Source organism: Lepisma saccharinum, chromosome 6, assembly GCF_977018435.1.
Source record: "Lepisma saccharinum chromosome 6, izLepSacc3.1, whole genome shotgun sequence".
Taxonomy (NCBI): Eukaryota; Metazoa; Arthropoda; class Insecta; order Zygentoma; family Lepismatidae; genus Lepisma; species Lepisma saccharinum.
In genome coordinates this window covers 57,420,579-57,442,754 of record NC_139234.1, presented here as the reverse complement: position 1 = coordinate 57,442,754, position 22,176 = coordinate 57,420,579, and the positions used below count along the sequence as shown (strand labels likewise).

Below are 22,176 nucleotides of genomic sequence, written 5' to 3'. Positions count from 1 at the left end.
TGTCTTAGTCTTGAAAGACAAGTCCCAATCGTATCTCAAAATAATAGATAAAACATACTAAAAATGAAAGTTGTTGGACATTCAACAACTCACTTACCATAACATGCACAATAAGGCAATTTTCATGAAAATCTCATGTGCCTCACAGTCTTGTTTACAAGTTTTGAATGAGATGAGACTGACAGTAATCTCACTCTCATCTCAATTTTATAGACACCTGTCTTGTTTTCGGTTAAGTCAAGTCTCAAAGAATCTCAATCTCTTCTCGATCTTTTGAGAACTAGTCTAGTCTTGACTTCATACAATCTCTCTTTCACTTGTTAAATACAAATAGTAAAGTTTTATCAGTAGCCATATAAAATTAACAGGATAGTTCCTTTAGTAACATGACAAAGTTCTAGTATAATTCCACATATTTCAGGATAAATGCTCCAAATTTCAAGCCTACATGTATATGTAACCAATTCCTTATCTGTATTTTTGAGAATATATTTTGATTCGAACCACTCAAACTAAATGCTAGTCTACTATATTCAAAGGTTTGAACTCATTAGAATAGCTTGATAATTAAACTCTATATGGTATAATAATCATATGTTTCTTAATAACAATCTCTGTACGTAATGTCACTTTCTTCTTTCATTTCTGGCAGTCAAAAATAGCAACAAAAAATAAATAAATAAAACAAGGATAGAAGGCCTCATATTTACTTATATTACAGCGTTAATGAAAATGTTTGCATGTGTAATATACATCAATTCATAAATATTGTTTGAGACCAGGTGATTAGGAGATATTTCTATCTCAAGTCAATAAAAGGCAATAATGTTCAATAATTCTTCTTTCATAGTCATAAGAATAATAAATTGGTAATATTTACTGGCAAACAAACAGGTTTCATCCCTATTAAACACTAATGAATAATTTAATTAATTTACAGCTCCATACATATGAGTATAAATCATGTTGCTAACCAACCATTAAAGTGAAAATTATTAGCTAGCGGGATATTTGCTCGAACTTTGGGATAGCTGGGAAGGGGGGATTCCAATGTTTAATAAGGTGACAATGGGGCATGTGGGAGGATGCTTCATCTAAATTTCTCTAGCTGGGGGATACCATCTCCCTTACATCCGCAACTTTGGGCCCTGTTGTTAAATCAATACATGTTTTCTTTCAGAGCCAGGTGTAGCAGAGGCTGAACTTCTGGGTAAAATGCAGATGATAATGGCTTCGCTGTTCAGTGTACGTGGTGTGGTGGGTATTTTACAGGATGACATGAAGGCAGTTAAGACCAACCTCACCAACCTAAGTAACATGACTAAGTAAGTATTTTTTTCCCTTCGAGATTTAATTTTATGCTCATTTAATAGAAGTGAGGTAATGTTGAAACTTACTTATTCTTGCCAGCGAGTCAGTAAGGCAACAACCGTGTAAAATAATTTGCATAGCCAAGACTTCCTGGTGTTGAAAGGTTTTCTATATTTTAACCACTTACTTTTTTAACATACATGTAAACCAAATTCTTTTTCACCCCTGATAAAGAACCCACATGGATTCAAAAATTTGTCCAGGCATTAGTTGTTTTAGTATTTAGGATAGTATGAAGTTCTATCTTATTGTTATAATAATGTTTATTGTAATGTTTGCCAGTACACTAAATTTTTATATTTGACCTGAAGTACCTTCTAAGTAACCAATTGACATTTTTGATTTAAACATACAAATTTGAATCGTCATTGTCATCAATCATTAATATTTATGTAGCATGAAGTTGCAATTTTACAGATCTCTTGGACAGAAAAACTGAATACTTATATCTTCACTTGACTTAGAGGTATGAGAAGCTGTTGCCTTTCTAATCAAGGTCACTTATTTAGTTTAAATAATGTGAATATGTTATTCAATTATTTTTCTAGGCAAATCTTCAGTAGAAGTGATCATACTCTGACGAAACAGTACTTCAATAGTGTTATATTGGATATGAAACAAAATTCAGTGAATCCAGTTCAAGCTCTACCTACATATCTTGCAACTGCTGCACTAAATGGGAACAGTATGTATCCTAACTTATAATTTAGTTTCCAATACATTAATGACAAATAAGCATGTGTGCAACTCACACACACATATATTCATACATATAATGCCAGAATGTTGCAGATTGAATAAACCAATAAAGAAAGGCAAGTTGGTCTACAAATAATTATTCCATACAATCCATGACCTCAAATTAAATTGAAGGTGATATCACAGAAGAGTGACTAAACATCATTAAAGCCAAAACTTATAACTCCTTACACAAGTTTGAACACACAAAAGACCTTATGATTTCAATCTTCAATAACATATATGTATGTATGGGTTTGTTTAATATGATTATAATACAGGTAAAATGAAAAACAACAATCACATTACAAGTAATTGTCAACTGTCTGCTTTTTAAACTTACATTTAACCTCATTGAATTGAAAATGTGTGTGTAGGATGTCATAACGTCAAGCATATTAAAGATTTTCAACCATTGAAGAAACAAAAGTTCTCATGAATGTGGTTGCATGATTTGCAAAGATTTAGATGATACAACTTTTAGTAATGTTATTTTCATCTCTTTTAGAATAAATATGCCTCTTACTACATTACAAAGTTGTTGGATATTATTGGTTATTATTTTTCTCAAATATATGCATTCCAAATCATTAAAAAATGTGCATTTCAGTTTACTGAAAATATCTGGTGTAAAAGTCTATATTGGATTTTTTCACCATTTTCTGGCAAATAAAAGTAACTATTATTGCACACACAAATTAGAATAAGGAAATGAAGTTAATTCTTTCCCAACACAGACCACAACACACATGATGAGCCTACACCTCATGACTGTGAGGAAGTGAAACGCAATGGATTCAATACATCAGGTGTCTATCGTATACACCCAGACCTAGCTAATCAGCCATTCTTTGTATATTGCGAAATGGAGACACGTGGAGGTGGATGGACTGTAAGTATGACTTTTCTTTCCTCAAGAGCACAAGATTAGTATAGCACTGGCAGAGAATAAGTTTTGATGAAGCACAGCTTTCAGAGCTGTTCAATGAAGTTTAAAAAATGATTCAATATCAGATTGAAAACTTGATAATGACAACCTAGTTTCGTACTTACTCTTATTTCCAGATAGGACATATATTTTTATTGCATCAGGTTGATGCAAAATAATGACTAAATTGTTTCGCTTTGTGTTTTGCAAATAATTTTTCCTAATGCATCTCATTGATTATATTACATGTTACATATCATCTTAAAGCTTATTTATTGCTTATTTGATCTACCTTAAAATAATATTCCTAATGCTTGATTTACCTCTATTCAAGGCTATTTACAATAATGCTGTCAAAGCAAGATATGCGCATCATTTTGCTTCATAAGTTCAAACTTGGTCGCAGACGTGCGGAAGCAACTCAATATGTCACTAAAGCATGGTGTAGGGGAAGAGTTTTCGAGCATAAAGTTCCCAGGGGGTTTGAAAAATTCCTTATGAGTCTCAAAGATGAGGAGGGTTGTGGGCATCTATTGGAAGTTCACATTTCAAAACAACAGGAGAGGTTGCAGAAGAACCCAGTGTTCATCAATCGACCACTGTTCGCCATTTGAAGAAAATTGGGAAGGTGAAAAAACTCGACAAGTGGCACAAGGTCATGAGGCACGAATTGAACAAGATTAAAAAATCGCCGTTTTCAAGAGTACTCTGTGCTCTTTTGCTCAACAATAATGACCAATTTCTTGTGCAATGTATCCTATAAGACAATCGACGATGTTCATCACAATGGTTGGAGCACGACAAAGCTCCTAAGTGCTCAACAAAACCAAAATTGCATAAAAAAAAAGTCATGCTGTTAGTGCTATCAACTACAAATATCTGAATCCCAGCAAAACCATCACAGCAGACGATTATTGTCAAGATATCGATGAAATGCACTGGAAACTTCAATGTCTGTGTCAGTCATTGGTTAACAGAAAAGGCCCAATCCTTCCACACGACAATGTTCGACTGCACGTCCCAGAACCAACCCTGCAGAAGCAGAATAAATTGGACTATGGAACTCTGCCTCGCCCACAATACTCATCAGATTTCTCACCAACCAACTACCATTTCTTTAACCATCTCGACAACTTCCTATGAGAGAAACACTTCAACAACCAGGATGCTACCGAAAACGCCTTACTAGAGTTCGTCGACTCCAGAAACCTGGAATTTTATGCTACCAGAATCAAGAAACTTGTTTCTCATTGGCAAAACTGTGTTGATTATAATGGTCTTTATTTTGATTAATTACAGTAAGTTTGAACCAAGTTATAGCATTTCAAAGTTGCCGTTCAAAATCGGCTATTATTTTTGCATCAACCCCAATATTTCTGTTTCTTGTTACTTCTGTGAAACATTTAATTGCATACGAATATGTTATAACCTTTTGGATACAATAGCGAAGCTATGTGAGAAGAGGGTTTCACAAATAATCTCTCATAATTCTTTCAAGAGATTATATAATAAAATATCTTGGTCCCAAAATTTTGACATTTCAATTGTATTTCCGGAATATTTCTCAGGAACTCCTCGAAAAAGTCCCAGAATGAAAACTGAAATTGGATTAAAATGTTGAAATTTTGGGACAGCAACCAAGTGTAAGTATTCTTTTATTGTATACCTGCCGCAAAATTAGTTTGGTATTGAGAGCTGAAGGAACATGCGTCACAGTGTTGCCATATCATGCGCTACGGTATGCAATGCAGCCGTCTGACGCTGTGTCGAGGAAAACGTGTTATGAAAAGGAACAACAATGATCAAATGTGTTATTGTTTTTCAAGGAAAAAGGAATAACAATGATGAATGTGTTATTGTTTTCTCTCTTCATTTCCATCTCGCTTACAACATGAACGAATTAACGAAACGAGCATTGCTTACAGGTTACCTTTTCAATCCATTCTGTACATACACTTTCAATAATCATTTCTTTCCGAAGTCCCCGTTAAAGTCTGTCCGTCTTTCAATTATACCGCAACTGAATTGCACAAAGTCCAGTTGGTGGGGCATCTGACTTTCACGTGTCAGACCCACGGTGGTTTGTGGAACTTTTTCAAATATCCAGAGTGGCTCCAGGGTCGACTCAGCCCAAGTGAGTACCTGGGGCAAACCTGCGGTAAAGGTGGTTGGTGAACCATATCACCTCCATAATATGGCCTAGGTCGAGGTCGAGAATGTGTGGAGCTTTACCTCCACATCCCCATATGCCTCCATACTTTACTTTATTTTGCGTCCATTATTTTTTTTTTGTATGAGAATCCCAGATATTTTATGACTGTCCTTACAGATGTTTCCCCACCTTGAAAAAATGCCGAATCTTTCAACGAAACGTGCAGTTTCCAAACAGTGGGATAATCTTTCCTCCTATAATAAGAGTAAATATGGCGACGAATAGCATCTTGTTGAAAGGTATCTCAATTTGTCACGCATTTACTGATATTCCTCTTCTTTCCTGGGGTTTCCAATTTTGAAGCCTCGCATTTATTTATTTATTTATTTATTTATTTATTTCTACCACATTATATTTTTCTTTCCCTATGGTAACAATAGTGTTCTTAGACACGCCGAAAGCAGCAGCAGTCCTGTCCAGAACTTTATTTACAGAAATGATTGGAGCCCCATTGTTTTTCTCTTGCTCAAATTATTTGCGCTCAGAACAAACCATCTCCCGCGTTTGTCCTTTGAGAAGAATTCCTTTTTCTTTTAGTGCATGGCCTCTTTGGTACATTGTCATCTCGAGTATTGCCTCCTGTGCTTGACATTCTTCACACAAGCTCACGATACACTCAAGAACACAGAAAATTATGTACAAAAAATAACACACTAGAATAACACGCTATATACAACAAAGAATACTCTAAATTCAATAAACACTAAAGAAACGGACCGGTTAAAATATCACAGCAACGCAACGCAACAAACAACACGTCCTCTCCTAACAACATGAAATCTGATCGCAGGAAGTATCGCCCGATAAGCGGCAACACCGAGATAAACGTTTTCTGTTGCTAGGTAACCAGGGCTTGGGTGAAGCACTGGGAAGATTTTGATTGGCTCGCATGCCAGCAACCCACCCTCCCGCAATGACGTAGACCCGATTTCAACAAGTGCTTGCCAAGCATCAATACCAAACTAATTTTGCGGCAGGTATAATATACTTAGTATTTTCTCTAAGAGAAAAAAAAAAGAGAAAAAGAAAAAAAAGAGAGAGAGAGAGATAGAGAGAGAGAGAGAGAGAGAGAGAGGATATTGAGAATGTACAAGTTATATGTGAGCTATTGTGTATTTTTCCATGTATGAAACTGAAGCCCAAGCTGAAATACTTAATAATTGCAGGTGATTCACAACAGGTTTGAAGGAACAGTGGACTTCTACAAGGAATGGCAAGATTATAAACATGGATTTGGCAATCTTGGTGGTGAATTCTGGCTAGGACTTGAGAAGATTCATGTCTTAACCAATCATGAGGTAAGTGTATCAGATTGTTGCAGTAACTTTTTGCTCTCTGTGTACTTTTCCGTCTCCACATTGTAAGTTTAATTACATTGAGATATTTATGTGTTAAACTACCAAAAAGATTGGGTTGAGCTAATATTGATAATAAAGTCACATCAATATTGAAAAGTATTGACTTAATTGAAAGCAAGAGATATCTGAATTATTTTGTATTTAAATTCTTCTGGTTAGCTATGCAAATCCCAAGATCACTGATATGCGAGGGTTATTTTTTAAGTAAGATCCGTTTTGCAATAAAAAAGTTAATGTTTTTTTTTTTTAAAAGAAAATCTGAATTTACATTTATAGTAACGAACTAAGAGTTTTTGGATACCCTCCTCATAGAACTCTGCCGCCTGTGATGATAGCCAGTTAATCAACGTCGTTTTCACTTCATCAGTGTCTAAACACTTGCTGCCCAGGAAGGTCTTCAGATGGTGGAAGAGGTGGTAGTCGCTAGGTGCAAGGTCTGTTTGTGAATACCGTTTGAGATTGCACGTGAGCGTGGGAATGAGTTCACGTACAGGCTCCCGGCATTCTTTAAGCAGCAGCATGGCAACTGTGTTTTGGGACAGGCAGGGTGTTTTGTTAGTGAACTTTTTTGCTGCAAGGAACAACAATTAACTCAACTTCCATGAGTAACTGGCTATCATCACAGGCGGCAGAGTTCTATGAGGAGGGTATCCAAAAACCCTTAGTTCGTTACGATAAATGTTTAAACCGGCAAGAAAATTATGTAGAAAAATAGAGAAGTGTATGTAAATTCAGAAAAAAATGGTCTTGTGAATAACATTTACTTACTTCGTTTTTATTGCAAGACGGACCTTACTTAAAAAATAACCCTCGTATTAATATTTATGCAAAATATGACATAGAAAATATACTTCATTAAAATGTCTTTCATATAGGGGCTACTGAAGATTATGAATATGCCTAATAAGATGCACATTTTTATTTGTGTAATAAGTTCAAAATTTCCAAATCAAATTTGAGATCTTATTCACCATAATAACAGTGATTTGAAATAATATATATATACCTGAAATTGAGTCTATTCTTGTACAAAAGTTTTGAATTTTTATTTATGACAGTAACAATTCATTTTTTTCTCTCCAGGTTAATGAACTGCTAGTGGAACTACAAGATTTCAATTTAGCAAATGCTTATGCATATTACTCAGCCTTTGCTGTAGGTACAGAGGTAGAAGGTTATCCAATTTCATTCCTTGGAAGCTATGAAGGCGATGCAGGTAAAGTATGAGAATTTTGCATGTCAATGCTCTGGAATTATGGATGGTTATTTTTATTTCAATACAGACAAATAATTAAAAATAAACTGATGGTCGTTTATTTATTTTATTACTGAAAATAGGAATTAATAAAAATTTAATAAAAATTGTATCATTAAAGTAAATAAATAAGTTCCACTTGCCCGTAACATTTTGTTGGAGAGAGACATTTTCATCAATGAGATTGAGAACACTGCTCACAGTTCCCATGAAAAGGTGAAGTAACGGTTATGCTGTGGTTGCTAGGGATTGGACGCTATCATTAGTGAAAATGTCATGTCAGTTGGAAGTGCCATCCAAACTGGAAGTGTACGGTTATGACGTGTGTAGTCATAAGTTGATAAATTATTGTCAATGTTATTGTTTGTCATTACAATATTCGTCTCTATATTTACATTTCACCATGTATACTTACGTGTGAAAGAGAAGGGTCCATTTAATTGCAGAGATTCATGTTAGGTAGCACGCAAGTACAGTTTGGTGCGATCTCTACCATAAAAATTCCAGAAATCCCCAACAGATGTCTCACTAATTGTTTTTCAAATTCCAAGATACGTAATTCCTTTGTTAATAATTTTTAGAAGCTTAATTGTTCGTCCAATGCTGAATTTTTATTGTCAATAAGCATGATCAAAATTAGTACGTTTGTCGTGTTCAATCTAATCTTAAAAATGAAATTCTAGTGTTTCTCAATCATGCTCTGGGTCGAGGCTAAAGGGAAGTTTCGTTTCGCGGGCAGCAGGAGTTCAAAAATTCACATGAGAATGTTAAGGCTTTAGGAATGTTACATTTTGTTTACACGTTAATAATTAACTGTTGATGTGGGGAGAGTATGGTACAGTCACCAAAAGTAAATGTAAGATTCTTAACACACCTTAAAAATAAGAAAAAGTATGGTTTATGCATATAATAACGAGCTCAAAGTTGATGGAACACGGGTTGTTTGTAAAAGGTGGATGGTTAAACGTGGGACGACAAAAAAAGAATGGAGGCAGGAAAGAGCTGAGTGGGATGTCGCACGTTTGGCCTCTGCAGGATTAATGTTTGTTCTGCAGCTGGATGGAATTAGAATGGACGAAACTTGGATATGTACGTTAATGAATGTTTTAGCGTGAATTGGATGGACAGCTGGAATTGTTCGATTACTTCTCAGGCTGAAGGTAACCGGACATCTTCCACGCCGATGCATGTAAGTAGGAAGTTTTACTTCTAAGGGATCCCAAAACGTGATAAGACTGTACATTATCAGTAGCACTACTGTTTCCAATCGTCATTATGATAAGCTAGCTATTGCATGTGATAAAAGGTGCAAGATTATGGAATTTTTCAACCTCAATCAATGTGCGGATTACAAAATAGCAAGAGACGCCATTGGTTTTTGGCATTTTGTATGTCGGCAGAGCTAAGTCACAGCTCTTATTCAGTATTGTAGAACTATATGCTTGCATCTGTGAGTTTTTTAGTGTCAAACTGACCTATTTTGCCCAAGTCACGTGAAGTGAAATTATGTAGCATATGACAGATGCATTCATTGTACCAGTGTTGGGTATTCTTGCTCAGGTATTGGAACCTGTATGTGAACATTGTATATTTGATTCATAATATGCGAAGCTTGATGATGTTCAAACATCATCTGATTGTCCTTTTTTGAGAAGATAGAAAGTTTGTTGAATAAACATTAGTTGTACGAAACACCTCAACATGTGATTAATTATGCAGCTTTCATGTCAACAAAAGTTCATGTTAACTTCCTGGAACCATCAGAAAGGTTGTGTCACTGATACAATCGAGTTCTAAAGTATTGATACGATATATTTTGCTTTAACAAACAACAAAGTCAGTGGATATAAGAAAATTTACTTAATCATTTTGCTTTTCTCAATAAATATTCATGTTATCAGTACCTTGAAGTTGAAGTTATTTCCGCACACGGAATCAAATGGCATGTATTTGAGTTGTGTGCATGTGCTAATATGTGAAATTCTTCTACAGCGGGAGGGTTTCGTTCTCATACTGGTTACCTGGGAAAGTGAAAAATAAAATATTGACTAATTGTCTGGCTATAAGGGAGGAATAAAAGTAAAGGGAAAATAAACTGCATTACTTTGCTTATATGATAACTCGTTGATAACTTAAAGAAAACTTGGACAAAGGGTTTATCCTCTGTAACATCACTGTTTGCATGAAACTTTTGAGTAAGATGGCCACATTCCAGTTCGTTGTATTAACATATATGCACATCTTGATATTTTGGGAGGGGTGTAGAGTGATTCATGGTTTTCTATCCAAAATCAATAAAGTGAGCATATGTATAGTTGGCATATAACTTGTAATACGAGGAACACTCCAAAAGTGGATGCTTTGAGGAATTGATTCACTTAGTTATTTGCACCGTGACGTATAGAACTGTTGTGATATATTAGTAAAGTAAATAAAAGACGCTCAAAGGGTCAAAGTAGTCAGTGGTAAAAATCTTGGTAATACTTTTGGGAAAGGATAGGTGTTTGAGTTGGGGCCTTTTGTGGTACCATAGGTTGTAGGCAGTCCTCATTGTCGGCACACCGTCTCACGGTGAAAAGGAATTTCATCTCAGGCGATTGCACAATGGTGTGCGTTGTTTGAGAATGTGCGTATGGATATTGAGAATGACTACCAGCAAGAACGCTGTCAACTGCTACGACGAAGGACAATGTTGAACATCAATGAAATGATTCATAGTCCAGACCTTGCACCCTGTGATTTTCATGTATTTGGGCTAATGAAAGAACTTGTGAAGCGGCAATACGGGGGTCACTACGAAAGTTTTGAGACAGGTTGTGTTATGGCTCATTGTTTCGCATCCCAAGACATATGGTCAGAAGCGACATCTTTGCCAATTCACCCATTGAAGTTTCAACCTGCTTGGCTTATCAGTTTGCTCGGAGGGTTTCATTTCTTTCTGTCTGCATGGCATTAGACGTCTGCAGTATGGAGCTGGGAAGAGAACACTTTCGTGTGATGATTTTTCTATGATTTTAAAAGTGGGTTAAATGAGCCCCAGAGCCTGACATTTTAGCATATAAATTCCTGTTGCCCTTGTATTTCATCTGATTATATCACTGTGTTTAATAACTAATATTTACAAAGATTTAAAATACTGTGTCTATCTGTTGTATTCTATCTGTAGGAGATTCCCTTGTATACCACGCTGGCATGAAGTTCTCAACAAGGGACATAGACCAGGACAACTGGCCTGATGGATCATGTGCAGAATCGCACATTGGTGCATGGTGGTACAATGGTTGTGATACAAGGTTAGTCTTGCTAAAACTATTCTTATGTTATGTCATGCAAATTACTTGCTCAAACTTTAGAAGATAAACTTCACATGCACTTATTGTTGGAAAAGCTTTATTTTGGGTATTTTACGCTGCTTTTCTACCTCTTGAGTTCTTGATGAAATGGATCATGAGACAAACATATTATATACATATGTGCCTTGCCCAGGGTTCAAACCTGGGGCCTATGACTTCATAGTACATTACACTGACCACTCTGTCACACAGGCCAGCAGTTGGAAAAGCATTCAGAACATACGGAACATTATAATATAAGTAAAAGAAAATCAAGTGACAAGTTCCAAAGTTGTTGTTATTGCCTTCACCTTTAAAAAACAAAATTCTATTCATCTATAACAGGGTATTTTAATGCTTTGTATATTTTTTATTTCAATTTTATGTAATCTTCAAAACAGATATTTTCTCTAGTATTTTTATCTCCTGAGATTACATAGTAACTGCAAGTACCTGTTAACAGTTGGGCTGAAAAGTTTGTAGGCTGACTCATAGATGGCGTTACTAGAATTAAATCCATGTGATTTTTACTTAGTACTAACCTTCAAAAGATACGTGTATAAATTTCACAGCTGCCGGATAATTAGTTCGTGAGATATAGCATTGTGAGTGAAGCAGCTTTTGTTATTGTGAAAAAATGGATAAAAAAGAATTTTATGTGTTAATAAAGCATTGCTTTTTGGCGAAAAAAAATACTGTTGAAGCCAAGGCTTGGCTTGATAAACATTATTCGGACTCTGCACCAGGAAAATCAACCGTTGAGAAGTGGTTTGCTAAATTTAAACGAGGCGAAATGAGCATCGAAGACAATGCACGCAGTGGACGCCCCAAAGAGGCTGTTACCGACGAAAACATCAAAAAAGTCCACAAAATAATTTTAAATTATCGTAAAGTGAAGTTGATCGAGATAGCTGAGACTTTAAAAATATCAAAGGAACGTGTTGGACATATTGTGCAGGAATATTTGAACATGCGAAAGCTGTGTGCAAAATGGGTGCCGTGCGTGCTCACAATCGATCAAAAGCAACAACGTTTTGATGATTCGGAGCAATGTTTAGCGATATTCAACCGTAATAAACACGAATTTTTCCGTCGATATATTACAATGGATGAAACATGGCTCCGTAACTACTCTCCAGAGTCCAATCGACAGTCAGCCGAGTGGACTGCACGTGATGAACCGAATCCAAAGTGTGGAAAGACGCAACAGTCGGCTGGCAAGGTTATGGCATCAGTATTCTGGGATGTGCATGGTATTATATTCATCAATTACCTCAAAAAGGGCCAGACCATCAACAGCGATTATTACATAGCGTTGTTGGAGCGTTTAAAGGATGAAATCACGAAAAAACGGCCCCATTTGAAGAAGAAAAAAGTGCTGTTTCATCAAGACAATGCACCGTGTCACAAATCAATGACAACGATGGCAAAATTATATGAATTAGACTACGAATTGCTTCCCCATCCACCATATTCTCCAGATCTGGCCCCCAGTGACTTTTCCTGTTTGCAGACCTTAAAAGAATGCTCGCTGGAAAGAAATTTAGCACTGATGAAGAGGTAATCACCGAAACTGAGGCCTATTTTGAGGCTAAAGAGAAATCGTACTATAAAAATGGCATCGAAAAATTGTATGACCGCTATAATCGTTGTATCGCCCTCAAAGGCAACTATATTGAATAATAAAATCGAATTTTGTCAAAAAAATATTTTTTACTATGTTAGCCTACGAACTTTTCAGCCCAACTGTTAAATATCTATGTGCAATCTGAGATAGGAAAATGCTATATTTTTGTATCTGTATTTGAACAATTACGCTGCAAGATTCCAATATCTAATTACTGTAAAGAATTAAGATATTTGTCACTAAAGGAAAATACATAAAACAATGGATGTTTCAGAATGCAATGTTGCAAATGTATATACGTACAAATTTCTTCAAGAGCTAACAGATTTATAAAATCTATTTCCTGCCTTGTCCCAACATTATTATGAATCAATAAAATAAGCAAATTTCCCACTTACTTTTATTATTATTTCTGGCATGATATATATACCGGAAATACCAACAATGGTAAGAAGAAAGCATCATTTGCTTTACTGACTTTTCTGTCACACGTTTGTTTCATGGGCAATAAACTGTTTTGATTACACTTCATCAGATGAGTTATAACAAGGGTGTTAAGCTCGTCACAGAACACTGACAAAACAACTGAAATATTGTGCATAAAACAAATATGATCTACAAAAACAATAAAACAAATTAAAAATTAATTTGTTAATTAACCAGAACCTACAGTGATGATATCATGAACTGACCACCCAGTGATGTTACCCAATTAATTTTTCTTTTAACTTTTTTTAATACACAACTCCTACTTCTATTTTTTCTTGGATGTACGCATTGCTTGCATTGTAGAATAATTTCTCTTATAGTCTACGGTTGTTACAAGCATAAAAACACAGTCTTTTGTTGTGACGTTTCAGGAGACATTGTTATAACTGTATCTTTAATCATACTAAAAATAAATATCTAATGAAGGGAGCATGTGTTCTCCTGAAACGTCACAACAAAAAAACTGTGTTTTTATGCTTGTAACAACCGTACACCACAAGATAAATAATCCTACTTCTAAGTATAGTAAAACAATTTTCATTTTGTTTATAGCAACCTGAACGGGCGATATCTGAATGGACAACTTCCACAATCTTATGAATATCAAGGAATGTACTGGTATGACTGGCATGGCCCAGGATATTCTTTGATGAAAGCTAGAATTCTGATTCGGCCACGATACAGGAATGCGAATGAAACAAGGCCAGAAACTGAAGAAAAACCTGAAAAAGCAGGCAAGAAACCAAAAAGCAAGAAGAAAGATGAGAATGAAGTGCTTCCTGATGACTATGTCGTGGATCCAGATGTACACGAAGACAACTATGAATATGGCAATTATTAGTTGCATGTGGACTCCATTTCCCACAATGGAAACAGATACTATAAAAATGTTTTCATGTGCTACTGCAAAAAAAGAGGAATTCCTCAGTACTGGCTGAAGTACATATACATAAGATTTTTGTACATAACGTGAAGATATATTGTGTTGTGCCTTCAGGTTTTTTAAAATAAAAACAATCAATGAAAGAATTTTTTAAACTGCGGCATTTAATTTATGCAAGTCAAAACATTTTTACTATCTCATATTTCAAAACTGTATTAATGTGATTACATGAAATCTTTTTGTATCTGTTGCTGTAAAGATATTACTGGTAATTCATCTCAAGACATGATTCCAGTACAAAACAGGCATGTTGTGACCTCATCAACACACATTTTTCAGGGTTCCAACTAATTTTACCAATACAAATTCCTGGACTTTTTAAGATTTTTCATGTTTTTTCAAATAAATTTCAGAATCACTCTGTAATGTTTTACTTATTTTAACTCTATTTACAGTGTATTTCTTTTCTGAATGGAAATACAAAAGCATGGTTATAAATCCAAGGGTTACAAAATACGTAAAAAATGCACATTAACTGTAAGTAAAGCAACTAACTGTCTTTCAAGATTTTTTCTGGAAATGTCTTTCAAGATTTTTTCTGACTATTCCATAATTTCTTTGGCAATAGCCCAATTTCCCAGACTTTTCCAGGATTACCAGATCAATTCGGATCCTGATATTTTACTCTGTGCCTTTTCGAGAGCAGAGCCAGTATTGTTGTCAATGTACTAGCATGGGCCAATATAAATTCTCACAAAATCAAAATTATGTATTAGTCAAAATATAATCATGAACAATACTTTTGCAGAGTCCAGATATCCTACATGCAAAATGCTGAAAAAAAACTTTGTGGAATCAAGGAATAGCACACAATGCAAAATTTTAATTTGTTCAACATTGCAATTGTGTAGCAAAAATATATTTCATGATTAACATATAGCGGACGGAGCCTCCCGTGCATGCATAGCCTCTCTGGATGGGAACTTCCAAGCAGGTGCTTTTCAAACTTACCACGATGTACAAAAAAACAAAAAAACAATTTGAGAACTAATTGTTGTAGAGAGATGAAATTTGTTTTGTTTTCTTTTGGAATGCCAGAGCTTTTAGCGGAGGTGAAATTTATACATTGTACCTCCCAATAATGAAAGTTAACAGAAGAACATCAAATTTTAAAAAAATGGAATTCAGTGCCTAACTGACACCATTCAATTTTTTTTTTTTTGCGGATACCCCAGAATTATTAATATTATTTTATGCAAGAATTGGTACAATACATCTTTCTCTGCCACATGCTCTTCACAAATATACACACTGCAAATAGAATGATGATACTTAAGACTTGTACTTACCTATTTTAATCCCACGCTGCCAACTGAAAGTAACACTCCTAGCACGGATGTGAACCTTATCTTCAGTCCGTACTGACGTAACCGTACCAATCAAATCCTCATCATGCAGCCTGTCTTCAATTTTACTTTCCAGACTGACTATAGCTCTCTGTACTCTTTCCACGCGAGACAGTTCTGCAAAAAACAATTAGTGAAATTAAGTATATTACCGTAACTATTTCAGAAAATCTATTCTACTCTCAACTCTTATCAAAAGCAGTGCCAATGTTGTTGCAAATATTATCTCACACAAGCTTCCCAGCAAAATCTGGCTTATCTTGTGGACAGAAAAAACAAAAGAATAAACAGCACAGCTCAAAACAAATTAAAAATTTACTTCCAGGTTTTAACACTTCCTCGGGCTTCATATGATGACCATGACGGTTCCAGCATGTGGCATTGACTATTTTTTTAAAAAAACTTCCTAGTATTAAAACTAAAACTGAATTCTGTTGAAGACCAACCAGTTTCTGTAAATTGATGTATGATCAACATATTCATTTCCATCACTGTTTTCTGCCAACTTACTAGACCAGTTCCGAATTTCTAGCAATTCACTAAACATTAAAAATTGTCCACTTCACAATGACTCAACATTGGAAAAAAAGTTTCTTGACTACGACTACTATACTCAGATTAGATTGGAGCTATTAATTGTATATGTCTTTAAAATGCATACATATAGTAAATTTATTCTTAGCAAGATATTTCCTACCTTGCTTCTGGAAGAAATTAAATGCAACCATATCCAAGTAAATTTTACATACATCATATTCCAAGAATCACCATCTATTTGAATGAAAATGTTGGCTTTAATTCTTTGTTCATGAATATGTGAATAGGAATATGTCACCAAAAAATGGGGAACCTGAAATTCAACTTAACTCTGTTTGGACTTCTCCGCATAGGGATTAATCAAATCCAAGGTTTAGAAATTTAACACCATGTTAGTAACCTGAATTGATGTAAATGAGTAGCAACTTACTTTTGCTCGGCACCGGAATGGTTTCAACCACACATCCATCGAACTTTTCTTCTGACAAGCTTGAACTGGGAAAGAGCTGCTGGTTCTTCCTTCTGTAAGGAACACAAACATTTTCACACATAAGACACAAGCAACACTTTAGAATTATTAATCGTATGTTGTCAAAATTCACAAACTTAATAGTTTGAATTTATTGTTTGGTTCAACCTTGAATCTGTGACAGAATTTACTTAAAGAACAGAAAGCAAGTTGTATTTCTTAAATTCTGAAAATTAACATCTAATTTAAAATATTACAAGAATATTCCAGGGATTAATTCTTGAGTGGACTTCATACATTGTTAATACCATATTTGTAATAGTTTACAAGTAAGTCAACTTTTTATAAAAAAAGTAAACAACAGTGCAAGCAAGAAAACAAAAAATATCATCTAATGCTCCAATGCTCTTAATGTCTAGCTGATATTAATGCATTGTAACATTGATAGCAACATGAAGATTATGTTGAAAAATTAAATGCTCTTTATTGGTCTCAATTCTGTCTATTTACAAGTCTAAAAAACACATTCCACTCTGACAAGAACAACCCTCCTATTTATAATAAAATTAATAGTTGACTTAATAAATGCAACACATATGCTAAAAAAAATAATAGAAAACCTAATTACCTGACTAAAGGACTATCAGTGATATCAGGACTGCCAGGAGAGACATCCCCTCGAGGCAACTGAGAAGACAAGGAGCGAGGGATTTCATGTTGTCGCTTATCTGAAGATTCTTGCACAGATCTGGAACTGCGGTAAGGTTTACGGTTAAGGGGACTAGGGGATGTGCCCCTAGACCTGCATTCGGAGACATTACGAAAAGGATGACCTTTGTCTGCAGTCCCTATTACATGGGAAACACATTCATCAATACTTGCTTTCAATTTCTGCAATAAAAAGAGAAAATGGATCCCGTTAATTGGAATTTGTAAAGAATTTATTTCACAAATGCATACACACATAAATATGAAACTGCATCTCTAACTTTTTGTTTTACCTTTAAGTTCTGTAGAGCACAGGCTATTTACAAAAGAATTGTTTATAAATTATTAAGATAGCTGTGCCAGTCTATATTCTGAATTTGTATTTTTGTTAAGTTACATCACCCTTTCCACCACCTTGGGCCAATTGTAATGACATGGATAACTGACGATGGATGAAATTTATAAAAGGACAATCACAAAGTACACCCACGTCCTGGCTAGGATTCGAACCCAGGAACTTTGGTGGTGAGATTGAAAGTTGACCACTTAATGGGCTCAGACACCAGTCTATAATAAAAAATCAATTACTGATCCCACCCATGTTAACATATACAGCATTTCAGTGCTTGTATACAACACACGCCACGCATGTACATGGCCACCCCCAAAGCTTAAAATACAAGAAAATGTAAATTCTGGGAAATTTTTCTAATATATTTTGAAGGCTAAATGTATAATGTGGAAAAACATAAAATTAGGGTTCCACTGTATTACATAATTACATTACAAAACATGGATACATAATTAGTGCTTTCATATTCATACAAATAACAACACAGCAGTCAAATTTCACACTAAGTTACAGTCAATATCGGATCAGTAAAATTATCTGCCCCATTCCTAATAAGAACAATAACAAAATGACAAAATTCTATACTCAATTATAGAGTATTTGCTGGCCTCTGTGGTAAAGTGGTCACGCTATGTACTTTATGAAGCCAGAGGTCCCAGGTTGGAATCTTGAATAAGACAAGGATGTATCATTGGGTTTGTCTTGCTTGTCCGGCAATCCTTTTCATCAGATCATGATCCATCCCCATTGACATGATTAACCAAAGGGTGAGACAAGTAACATAAATATGAAATAGGATGAAATTACAAAGTACAAGATAAGAGTGGCAAAAATATTTGCAATCAAAGCTGATAGTATACTGATTTGTCATTTGAATCCCTAATAAAGATATTTAGCTCAAAAAAATATTTTCAGTCTAAAAATAGGCAGATAGCCACTTACAAATAGACTTAATATGATTTAGAGTTTTAAGTCAACTCTATGCACAGAAGGGTAATTATGACTGGACCTACAGTTTAAAGTTCAATCAAAACCACCATGTGCCTCCACAGGTATCGAACCCGGGACCCCTTAATTACAAGGCAACAACTAAAGATAAATTGATATTAGGTCTTTCAAGAATGAATTCTGAACAATATACAACAGAAAAAAAAGCACACACATTTCAGTATCATGTATGGTTTACCTACCTCAAATTCCTCATTACTGAGATACATTGTGTTTTGTGGCTCCAACACTGTTATCAGGAAGTTCAATCCTTGGTTAGCCCACCTGGGTCTCAGTCCCCGACCCCTTTCACACCTCTCCTTTACAAAGTACATCCACTGCTTTGCAAAGCTGATCAGACCTTCTGCTAGTTTTGTGCGAGCATCGCCAGTAACTAAACGACTAACTTCTTTGTGATACTGAAAATAAATAATTTATGGCTGTTAGGATACCTGAGAATAATATAATGCATTCTTAAGGATCGGCTGGACCTTTGGTATGTGAATGGGTGAATTTTTTCAAATTTTCCTCTCTATTCGAAAAACCTCTTGTACGAGGAATGATCGGAAAAAAAGGTTACAAAGCATATAACTTTTGTTTTATTCACTGTAACGTAATGAAAATTTATGTGTAAATTAATAACATGTTTGTCTTGTTGCGGGTTTGAGGACTTCGGATTCTGACCATGTATACCCGAGAAGCGGACATTTAAAATAGTGACTCGTCTAGAAAATTGGCCAAGAGTAGAAGTGAGGGCAGTGGTGCGGTTCCTGTGGGCCAAAAATACTACACCTGCTGACATTCATAGGCAGATTGTGGAGGTGTATGGGGAGGGGTCAATTTCAAGGCAACATGTAGCGCAGTGGTGTTGTGCCTTCAAAGAGGGACGGAGCAGTATTGTTAATGACAACCCTGGACACAGCGGTAGACCCAGTACCTCAGCCACTGACGTAAACTGTGCTCTTGTGGATGAGTGTATTCGTGATGACAGAAGAAGAATATTACGCTCAATATCAGCTGAGCTGAGACTACCATTTGGTTGGCTGGCCACCATTATCTGACATGTGATGATGTCAAAAGAGATGCCTCACGGTGGCTACAAGAACTTGACTCGGATTTCTGTGCAACCAGTATGGAAAACCGTGACAAGTGCTTGAACAAAAAAGGTGATTACATCAAGGACTAGTGTTGAGTACCCTCAATCATCAGGTGTGTTGATCTTCCAGCTATGTCAAACACATACGCCATAATAGGATTTGTAACCTTTTTTTTTTTTCGATCATCCCTTGTATATTTCAAAATATGAAAAATTACATACGCTTAGAATTCCTTCTAGAGCATTGACGTGAATTTTCGTGTAGTTTTCTTTCACTGTTGTCTAGATATTATCAATGGTTTCGTGATTACGTAAGTCTATTAAACTACAACAGTGAAAGAAAACTACACGAAAATTCACGTCAATGCTCTAGAAGGAATTCTAAGCGTATGTAATTTTTCATATTTCGAAATATACAAGAGGTTTTTCGAATGGAGAGGAAACTTTGAAAAAAATCGCCCATTCGAATGACAAAGGTCCACCCGAGCCTTAAGAAATAAGTAGTAAAGGCATGCATATTTCCTTTTTGACGAAAACATGAAATGTGAAATAACACATTGTAATGTTAATTTTTCATGTTTCTGAAAGGTGTGAGGTGCATTTTCCTACCCTGTCTTTTCACGAAATGATGCGAAATGAACTGCTAAATGCAAAATAGACTCTTAAACATGAAATTTAGATTTTATTTACAGACGTGACACTTTCTGAAATTTGAATTATCTTGAGAGTTAAGCAATTCACAGAAAATTGATTAATTCTGCTGTAAATATTTGAGAAGCAAAAATGGTCCCCTTTATACAGGAATAAACTTAATACAGGAAAACCTCGTTAATACGATATTGGTTAATACGAAGTACCCTTTAATCCGAAGTTCTTCCCATTCTCCAGCCGATAAGATAGGATTTATAATGTAATTCAGTACGGATAAATCGAAATACGGATAATTTTTAATACGAAGTTGTTTACAAGACCCTTCTGCAAAACTGGTTTCGCTTAATTCGAAGTAGACACCTGCGTAAGTCGACAAGAGAAGATCGAATGTGGAGAGAGCTTGGACGTTATTTTAACTTGACCTTGTTTTCTTGTCCTAAGAGCTGCTGACAACTCGAGGGAAGCAGCCCGAAATGCCCGCTGGACATTGACATTCTTTGTCTATGTGCATGGCAGGTTAAGCTCTTTCCCCGCTGAATGCGCCACCTTGGAAATATTCACCAGTGCTAGATGAGAAATGCGAGATAAGATCGCACGAATGTTCCAAAATACAAGACGCGTGGCGCCTGGAAGTCTCACCTATCTGTCTAGCTCTGAGCTCGAGATACAGCAATTTCCCGTGAGCGAGCAACTTTTGGCCTGGTAGCAGACAACTTCCGGTAACCACTTTCATTAAAAGTGTGTTCTTTGTGCCCTGTAGAACTTCATAAAAAGAAAGGGAAACTGTTATAGATAATCAAAGCCGCATAGGTCAACTAACGATCGTCAACCCGCTTAATGCGTTGCCATCTAGGTTTCCTGCAAAAGTTGACATCGATCTTAGGTATGTTGCAACTCCAGTTTCCCGCTTCATACGTTTCCCAACTGTGTGCCGGTCATAAAATTTGCCAAAACTGTTTTGTTGTCTGAGTGACTTCTCCCCTTTTTCTATCAGCAAACGGGGGGGGGGGGGTTTGGTTGCTAATTGTTTCGGCCACGATTTTCTTGCTCGTGTGCGCACACCGACTCCTTTCCTTTGGCGTCTAAAAAAAAGGAAACAGTTCTGAATACCTTCTTCAAAACGAACAAAAGCCGCATGAAAAGTAAAATAAAAGTGACCCCCTTCCTTCTCCTACAACAGCTCATTATCCGCCACTGGTGTGCATGGTAATGCGATAATTGCAGAATTCAGGTCCCTCTTTCTTGTTTGAATGCAGCTGTCTGGATAGGAAATATTGCCCGTATTATTGTCTGTTGCATGATAAAAGGTAATGCAAGGATCTTTTTTTTTTTCACACTGCTGATAAAAGTTCAGTCTTCGACAACTGCGTTATCTTTAAAATGCCGATGATTTCCCTTCTGCCACCTGCTGCTCTAACTTCCAGCCGGTCTCATTGTGTTTACGCTGCAGCTGCCGCCAGTGTTTAGTCTAGCGTCTGGAAAGCTCTCGCTTGCCGATAACTGCAATGACTCATCGAGTGCGAAGGAATAAGGGTCATTGTTTTGAATCTCTCAAAGCAAAATAATCCCTGCTTTTCTTCAGAACCATTAGCGTGCTGCTGTTAAAAAGAAAAAAAAACAACACAATGCTCAATGTAGGAATACGAGAGGAAAAGTTTTGGCGGAGCGAGTGTTTGACCTCCAGAATACTCCTGAAACCTACAATAAATTGTCGATTAATCTGAAAATACGCAAGTTTCGCAAAGCTTGTTTTTAGCTCATTTTATGCTGAAGAGCT

The 22,176-nt window shown here is 35.8% G+C and overlaps 2 protein-coding genes across 2 annotated transcripts in view; one reads left to right on the top strand and one right to left on the bottom strand.

Annotated features, from left to right (window-relative positions):
- Positions 1–14,600, top strand: part of LOC145989408 (angiopoietin-related protein 7-like) — a 31,165-nt gene extending 16,565 nt beyond the window's left edge. The window contains exons 4-10 of the mRNA XM_083124748.1: positions 1,181–1,325; positions 1,920–2,056; positions 2,847–3,001; positions 6,416–6,547; positions 7,691–7,823; positions 11,029–11,155; positions 13,863–14,600. Coding sequence (XP_082980874.1) covers positions 1,181–1,325; positions 1,920–2,056; positions 2,847–3,001; positions 6,416–6,547; positions 7,691–7,823; positions 11,029–11,155; positions 13,863–14,151 — 1,118 coding nt within the window. The 3' untranslated portion in view covers positions 14,152–14,600. The remainder of the gene's footprint in view (positions 1–1,180; positions 1,326–1,919; positions 2,057–2,846; positions 3,002–6,415; positions 6,548–7,690; positions 7,824–11,028; positions 11,156–13,862) is intronic.
- The window catches only part of Mekk1 (mitogen-activated protein kinase kinase kinase 4), a 110,055-nt gene that overhangs the window by 43,362 nt on the left and 44,517 nt on the right, over positions 1–22,176 (bottom strand). The window contains exons 16-19 of the mRNA XM_083123985.1: positions 18,856–19,071; positions 17,234–17,496; positions 16,567–16,658; positions 15,543–15,716 (exon numbers count right to left, since the gene is read on the bottom strand). Of these exons, the coding sequence (XP_082980111.1) occupies positions 15,543–15,716; positions 16,567–16,658; positions 17,234–17,496; positions 18,856–19,071 (745 nt within the window). The remainder of the gene's footprint in view (positions 1–15,542; positions 15,717–16,566; positions 16,659–17,233; positions 17,497–18,855; positions 19,072–22,176) is intronic.